This window comes from Cystoisospora suis (assembly GCF_002600585.1).
Source record: "Cystoisospora suis strain Wien I chromosome Unknown contig_1593, whole genome shotgun sequence".
Lineage (NCBI taxonomy): Eukaryota > Apicomplexa > Conoidasida > Eucoccidiorida > Sarcocystidae > Cystoisospora > Cystoisospora suis.
In genome coordinates this window covers 45,783-54,300 of record NW_027154393.1, presented here as the reverse complement: position 1 = coordinate 54,300, position 8,518 = coordinate 45,783, and the positions used below count along the sequence as shown (strand labels likewise).

Here is an 8,518-nt window from a genome sequence, read left to right as displayed (position 1 = left end):
TCACGAGAAGAAGAAGAAGACCGAGAGGGACAAGACAAGGAGACAGGGGAAGATGGCCGTTGGAAAGAGGGTGCTTTAGGAGATGAAATAGAAGAGAAAGAATTCATCTTTTTCTCTTTGTCTTCTTTCATCCCCCTCTCTGCTTCTTCTTCCTTCTCCTCTTTTTCTCCTCTTTCTGCCTCCTTCTCACCTTCTTCTTCTTTCTCCTTCTCTTCTTCTTCTTTCTGGTCTGCGATCTGCAGATTGAAAACAAAGCCTAGATGTCCTTGCAAGCGAAGAAGAAGTTCAGTAGGAGAAGGAGGAGGCGAAGGAGGGTGCAAGCTTTTCTTCTCTTCATCGTGCGAGAGAGAAGAGAGAGAGAGAGTAGAAGTGAAAGAAGACCTAGAAGAAGAAGAAGAAACATGACCTCGGTGACTGTGATAAGGAAGACAAGAATGAGGAGAAGAAGAAGAAGAAATCGCAGAGAAAGAAGAGGATGAGATCCGATGAGGTGAAGACAATGAAGGAAGAGGCCGGTGTTGCTTCATAGGAGTCTCATGAGAAGGAGAGAAGCGAAGGAACGAAGGTGGTCGACATCGAGAAGATGAAAGAGGAAACGAAGAAGAAGAAGTTTCTTGATGTGACGGAGAAGGAAAGTTTTGCTGAAAGGAATCTTGACGATTCATCACTGAAGAGGAAGAAGAAGAAGATGGAGAGGAGGGAGAAGAAGAAGAAGAAGGGGTTGGTGTGTTGGAAGGTTTTCTTCGAGTCTTTTTTGTGTTTTGCTGAACGGGTCGGCTATGAGAAGATGAAGATGGAGGGTATTGTCTTTCTTCAGTAGTTTCCCAGGAGAAAGAAGAAGAACGAGTGGAGGCTTGAGGAGAGAGAAGAGAGCTTTCTCGTTTCTCGAGTTCTTCTCTGTCGCACGTTCTTCTCGGACTGCTTACTCTTAAGAATGAATGAGGTTTGTCCATTCCATTCCCATCTTCTGTTTTATGTTTTACGTCTTCATGTATGAACAGCTCTCCACGGCATCTGCCTTCATTTCCTTCTCTGTCTTTTTCTTGAGGTGTATGTACACCTGAAGAAGGAGATTCTGACGTCTCAAGTACAGGTATCGTTCTTGTTTTTATCTTCCTTCTTTCTGGAATACTCGGACTTTCCTTGTGAGCTACTTTCTTCTTAACTCGACTTATCTTCTCTCTCGGCCTTCTTATCGGAGTGATGGAACGCCGATGATAGCTCGAGATTGAAGGCTCTTCATCTCTAATGTCTTCATGCTCTTTGTCCTTCTTCTCGCTGTCTTCTTTCTCAGAGAAGTCTAAAGAAGAAGAGGAAGGAGAATAAAAGAATCTATAACGCGAAGAAGAAGAAGAAAGAGGCTTCAGACGTGTGTCAGAAAAAGAGGAGCAATTTGATCGAGAAGAAAAAGAAGAAGAACGGGAGTTAGGAGAAGATGAACGAGGAGAAGAAGAGAGAGAGAAAGATGAAAGCGCGGGATCTGACAATTCACGGTGAGGAGGAGGAGGAGAAGAAGGGGAAGAAGAAAAGCGAGAAGATTGTGAAGGAGATGATATGTCAACGGGAGAGAGGGAAAGAGAAGAAAAAGAAGATTTCTTGGATGAATTTACATAAGCAGGTGTTTCATCTCCCTCTATCTTTGAAGAAAAGAAGGAGACACTTTGCTTATCATCTTCCATCATGACGTAAATGGTGCTAGAGAGATAAGCCAACACTCAGCATACAATTCCATATCTCTATCACTAAATCGCCTAGATATCCTGTCCATGTATATATATATATATACCTCTTCTGTTTCTGCGCATATATGTAATATATACGTATATAAGGGGGTAAGCATATACATCTATATGATATATGTGCATGTCTGTATAGTATAGATATGTAGAGATATGTATATCTGTATTTTTACAGGCCCCCTTACACCATAACTTGGTCTATTCGATACGGTGCTAGTTTCGCTGTATCTTTCCAGAAGTCGATACATGTAGATATATGTCATATCCCATGAAGGTAGATGATATCTATAGACAATTTCATTGAACTGCAGCTGCGTAGAAGACAAGGGTTGTACTCGAGTGAGAGGAGTGAAAGATGAGAGAGAAGTAGGTGCTTTGATGGGGTGAAGAGAAGAGCCCCGAAGGAAAGAGTCTGTAGGGAGGGCAACCTTACGAAGAAGAAGAAGGGTTCACGGCCATCAAAGTGGCTGTCATCACGTCCTCATATATCAAAGAGAAAGAAAGAGAGAAAGAAAGAAAGAAGTGGTGATGTGAAGAAAAGAAAACAAGGGAAATGGCGATGCTATAAAAGATTTTACCAGAAAGACAAACGTGGATGACGCATGTATTCGATGCCAAGTGTATGTACACCTCAACAGCAGGTTTGGCGTACACTGCAGCGTACTGATAAATAGCATCAATCCGCATAGCCAAGAATAGTGAAGAATCTTTTCTTCTCAATGAACGACTCCGTCCGTCGGGAGATCCAAAAGAATTGGAAGAAGAGAAGACACAAAAGAGGTGTATGTAGACAAGAAGCTAACGTTGCTGACCTCTCCGTAAAGTGAAGGATTTTGGAGAGAAACCTGCGAAGGTTGAGTGAGAAATCCGTGAAATAAAGAGAAGAAAAAAGAGAAGGGGCGAGGAAGATATAGGAATGACTGGAAAAACAAGAAATCGCCCAGATGGTGAGAAACTCGTGTCCTTGAGGAGTTCCGTTCTTCACACACTAAGAGACTGATTTCCTCAGGTGTATGTACACCTGAGGAACTAATCATGGAGACAAGCTTGTTTCTCTACCCAGTCACGCAAAATGAAGACGACTCTTCGCAGGGATGAACTCCTTTTCTTTATCAGATCATAATCGACCAACGTCTAGCTGTTTTGAATCGCTCGACCCTCACACCAGACACGGGGTGTGCGGTGAGCTAACTGACTTGGCTCTTCAACATCGAAGAGAGACTGGTCAGAGAGAAAAGGAGCTTGATATTGTGTCTTCGCCTTGCCTTCAACTTACAGTAGGAATGAGAAGAATTTCTTGGTCTTCGGTTTTCTTCGTCCGCCTTTGTCTCGAAACCGCCGTTCCTTCACGATGAGAAGCACACGTCAAGCTCAATCTTTCTCGCTGAATTCACAGCGTACATCTTCTTCTCCTTTAGGGAGAAACATTTCTTTACGAAAAGAAGCCCTCATGCACTCCCAGTCAGCTTCCCGGCTTTTCTTCGCATGCAGAATCTTTTCTCTCGGACTACTCTGTTTCTCAAAGGATTCTCAATAATTCTCTCTCTTCCGTTTCTAACTGTAGTTTTCAAGGCCTTTTCTGTAGAGTCGTTCTTCTTTGTTCTTTGCATTACTTTGCGAAATATCAACTCGACAGGACATTCAAATTTAGCGCCATCCCCTCGTACCGTCGGGTCGGCGTCGATTGTCCCGGTTCCCGCACCGCTCATCATCGCGTCGATTCAAGCAGCCTTTCGTGAACTTTTTTCTGTTTTATCTCCTTCCTGCAAGTCTCTTTTCTCCTTCTATCGGTCCTAATCAATATTGATCTTTCTTAGCTTATCTTCACCCTGTTTTTTCCGTCTTGTCGCCTCTTCATTCCTATCATTTCGCTCACGGTGTCGGGGCTGCATGACTTGACGTAGTCTACCGACTTCAGTTGAGCTGTTCTTTCTTTTTTGTCTTTGTCTCTTTCTTTTCGTCATTACTTTAGGGAGGGATATGACTTCTCCGGAGAAAGAGAAGAGAAGGTGGTAGGTTTCTCTGAGTGTTTGGATTTCCTTTCTTCCTGAAAGACCCCCTCGGCGCAGTCAGTCATCTCCCCGGGGGGTGTACCTCTTGTTCTCCTCTCTCTCACTCTGCTTGTACAGAGATCAGAAGGATAACTCTTGCCAGAGTGAGAGAAGTTCTTTTCTCTCCTATCTCTGCAAATCTGAAAAGGAAGAAAGGATCAGAACCAGCTGAAGCCTCTCTTCTTTTAGTAGACATCTCTCTGTCTTATCTTCAACTCGGCATATAGGTAGCTCCTCTTCAAGGCTGGCTTTAAGGAGTGAGAGGATGGCTACTCTTTCTTCTTCGGTTCTTTTGCAGCTTGTTTCTGTTTCTTATCTCATGACTTTCCTTTGAATTTGCGAGTTCTCTCTCTCTCTTTCTCTGTCCTAGTCCTAGAATGCAAAGACGAGATAAGAAAGAATCTCGAGGTCTTCTGTAAATCAACCTGCAGAAAAAACAAAGAGGAGAGGACATACATGCATCTCTCTTCCTGAATTTAGCCTTAGCGAAGAGCTAGCTTATCTGTCTATCTATTCATCTATCGGCCTCAGTATGAATGAAACTGCAGGAGGGAATCCTTCTTCTTCCTCTCCTCCTCCCATCCATCTTCCATCGTTGTCTTCTTCCGGGTGTTTTAGCAGTCCCAGAAACGTATCAACGTCTTCAAACTCCTCATCGGCGTCGTCATCACCTTGTCCTCCCCCCTTTTCTGCTTCTTCTCCCGCGCCTCCTTACGTAGGGCACAACAGAGGCCGAGGACGAGGAGGATGGAGAGGGGGAGGTTACGGAGGGGGGGGGAGAACAAGAGGATTTTATTCTTCGTATAGAGGAGGAGGAGGAGGAAGAAGAGGAGGGGGAGGAGGGTATAATGGTTCGTCTTCTTATCATTACTCCCAGGATTCGATAAGATCATTTCACAATGGACCAACTTCTCCTACGTTTAAGAGAAGACAGGTAGGTAAAAAGAACATGACGAGTCACGGTTTCCTTCCACATCTCTCATGGGGTTCGTAGTAGCCCATCTTTATTTCCTCATGTACGTTCATCGTATCTCTTCACTCCTAGTCGTAACACGTCTTTATACATGCAGTCATACATATAGACATAGAGGTAGGTGTAGATATACATGGGAGAGAACCTGACGTCTTCGCTCCCTTCAATAAGAAGAGCCGCTTCTCTCTCTCTAGAGACTTCTCTAAGAGAGTGTCTACACTAGAACTTTGACAGCGCCCTCGGCATTCTTTTCGAGGATTGTATAGATTTGCATGCGTATGTGACTGTGTACCTTCTTCAGGAGGGGGAGATGATCATCCCTGCTGCCAAGATCTGCGCAGTCTGCGGGAGTGAAGATATCAAGTATAAACTTCCCTGCTGTCGGAAACCCTTCTGTTCCTCTCTTTGCTTCAAGAAACACCAAGAAGAATCTCCCTGTAAAGGCTCTCGCCAAGAAGGAGGAGGAGAAGGAAGCAGAGGGAGAGAAACCGGCGCTCCTTCACGAGAGAGAGAACAAGAAAACAGAGGGGGTGAACAAGGAGACCAAGACAGAAGGCGTGAGTCAGATCCTTCTGTCTCTTCGTCTTCGGCGTCTTATGGTTCTTCGGTGTGTGGGGTCGATACAGAAAGCGAGCGTCGAGATGGAAGAGAGCTCGGCAAGAAAGACGAGAGAGAGAGTGAAGCAAGTGACGTCATCTGTGTAGGCGAGGGTGTACATACACCCGACAACAAGAAAGACAGCAATAAACAAGATCACGACGTAGAAGTCAAAGGTAAAGGAGAAGGTGAGGAATCACCAAGAAGCGAAAAGAAGAAGGAGAGGAACAGCAAACGAAGAAGAGAAGAAGAGCATATCTCGGTTTTCGGTAGTTTGCTGCATGACGTCGAAGATGAAGGACCGATAGGAGAAGTAGAAGAATTAGTAGTCTGTCACGAAGAGAACGAGGTTGATCTCCCTCCTGGAAAAATGCCGTCGAAGTTGGCAAGCAAGTCTCTTCGGCAGGGGAGAAGAAGAGATTTAGACGGCGAAGAGGAAGAAGACGACGAGGAAGAGGGTGAAGAAGGAGAATTGTCAGATAGTGCTGAAGAAGATGAACATGACCCGCATGATACTAGAGTCTTCCAGGACATAGAAGATGAAGAAGAAGAAGAGGATCTCTCAAGTGATGGAGAAGGCGAAGAAGAAGAAGAGGACGATCGACAGCCTCCTCGGTCTCTACCAGCATCTATCATACCTGGAGTGGATGATGAAGGCGATGCAGATCATGAGCTCTCTATACAGCAGAAAGACGCTCTAAGTAAGCCTGCGACACTCGCCTGTTTACATGATCTAAAACCATCATAGGCATCTCTTTCTTTCTTCTTTCTGTAGAATCTCTTCTCGAGTCTTTTCTAGTCTTAACTGGTTCATGTTCATATGAGTCTTCAGTCTCCCCCTGCTTTCGTGGCGATAGCTCGGTGTCTAGCTGTGCAAAACTTCCTGGTTCTGATAAGAAAAGATTTCTTTCGATGGATATTTCTCTGCTAACCTGTTGTTTGTTTCTGTCTCTCTCATTCTGTTTTGCTTCTGTCTTCATGGATGTCATTCATCAGTGTTCTTCTCCTTCCCTTTTCGCTCCTTTGTCTCGCCTTTCCTTCTTTCCTCGGGGTAAGGGGAATCGAGAAGTGAAGAAGAAGTCGACTTTCTCCTTCTCTCTGCTCCCTCAGCACTCCCTGATGTCTATACATATGCGTATTCCGTTATGTTACGCGGTTCTCAGCGAAGGATGTCTGTACAAGAACAAGATCGTGCTTTCGGATAGCAGGGGAGGAGCAGCTGCCTACATGTGTATACAGGTCTATACAGCGGATGAGTAGATAGATAGATAGACTGTGTACACACATGGTGTATTGATGCTCTTCATCTTTCTTCTTCCTTCTCTTTCTGGTGTTCTTGTTTGTTTCTAAGGATGTAGCTCATATCTACGAGAAGCTTTCGAGAAAAGTAGAAACCTAAGGGACGCTTTCCAAGACATTGCGACATCTAGAGATAAGACAGCGACACTTGCTTGCTATCTGAATGATGGCTGGTTTGAAGGAATTTGTAACAGGGTTATGGACATTGTCATGATGAAGGAGAAAGAAGAAGAATAATTGGAAAGAGGAATTCTTTTGCTGTGAAACTTCGCCTCGTAGGTGCTATAAGTGTATGAAGGAGAAAGAAAGCTCTTTCAGCTGGTCGAATCCATCAGCGCAGATGTACATAACCTCGTAAACAGTGTATCATCTCGGGGTTTACCAGACACATTCTAGTGACTTCTGACTACAATGTGAAGCCTGTATGTATTACACTGAATGATGTGTTGCGCGTTGAAGATACATGGTTTCTGGAGATCTTTTCTCCATCCTGGACGGATACAACTTGATTGGCGAAGTGCTTTTTACATTTCCTCTTCCGGAGAAGAGTGTCTCTTGTCCAAGGAGAAAGACAAGGAGGAGGCTGAAGGGTTCACGAGCTTCAGACTGGTTGGTCTGCGACTCTCAGGGGGGGCATCCGTCGTCGCCAGAAGCGGCAAAGTTGTAGGTGTTGCTGGAGGGTGTTCCGGCGTTGCACAAGAACCCTCTTGTCTTCTGTTCTATTCGGTGCCCTGACGTTTCACTTTTCCCTTCTTGTTAAACATCGTTCTCTTCGATAAGACAGGACTTGATAGTCAGCGAGTCAGTCGGCTGGCTGTAGGAAAAAGATAACCCCTTCCTTCTCTCGGGTTCCCTCTCCCTGCATCTTGCCACTCTAAAAGCGCGTTAGGTGGTTCTTGGCGAGTTGACACTTACGCTGGATCGCGGGCACCGCTTAGAGTTGTCTCCTTGGACGCGGATTGACATGCCTCCGGAGTCATGAACAGTTTATCAGAGACGGGATTTGAAGGGGGAGATTTTCAGATGATGTAGCAGGCTACCTAGCAGGCGCCTGTGCTAGATGTCTTGTTCACGCCTGTACCAGATTCAGGGTTCGGCCTCGACTGCTCTTACACCCCTCCAGTCATAACCCCGGACTACTGAGGTAGTCGAAGGGCCATCTTTCGAGACAACTGCCGCCAAGGCGAATGTTCTCGGCATCTTCCTGAACCCCTTCTACGGCTATTATCAAAAGGGGAACAATACTGCTTTAGCCGAATAAAAGTTCTCTCTTGCACCAGTGAAATTGCCATGCGTGTCAGTGAAGCAGCGCAAGACAAATCAAGCAAGTGCGTTGCTCCTGTGTTTTAGTCAGCGCGTTGACTTCTCTTCTTGGTCGAATCGGTTGGTAGAAATAGAACCGCTTAAAGCGGATTCCGTCGTCTTAGGTCGTCTCGCCAAGAAATCGAATCAATAATGAAGGCTGGTATACAAAATCCTTGTACTTGTCATCTTACCTCGAATATCCCCGCGGTTTCTACAGCCGCGTGTCCAGGGGGACGACGCGTCTTCACGCGTCATCTCAAACACGAGCCAGGAAAGGCACGGGTCCACTTCCTTCTCGCACCTTTGGGTAACCGCTTCATCGCGCTAATCTTCCATTGGAAGATAACGATGACACAGGAGCTTGGTGCTCATCCTGTCAGAATTTTCTGGTCTCGGCGCTTCACTACTCACCAGCTGCTAACCCTATTATGAAACTAAACCCGCCCTACCGCGCAATGGTGGTAACCCGCGAGGACGTAAACGGTTTCGACTTCAATGAACAAAAGTCCTGGTCGGAGTCTCGCACACAGCACCGCTGGTGTCCAGGCCCCGTA

The 8,518-nt window shown here is 45.6% G+C and overlaps 1 protein-coding gene across 1 annotated transcript; it reads left to right on the top strand.

Moving 5' to 3' along the window:
• Positions 1 to 2,273: 2,273 nt before the first annotated feature.
• Positions 2,274 to 7,361, top strand: CSUI_003528 (uncharacterized protein). The gene is made up of 3 exons (XM_068063724.1): positions 2,274 to 4,724; positions 5,065 to 6,061; positions 6,712 to 7,361. Exons 1-3 carry the CDS (start codon positions 4,323 to 4,325, stop codon positions 6,894 to 6,896), a joined length of 1,584 nt encoding a protein of 527 aa, XP_067924305.1. The 5' UTR covers positions 2,274 to 4,322; the 3' UTR covers positions 6,897 to 7,361.
• Positions 7,362 to 8,518: the final 1,157 nt, after the last annotated feature.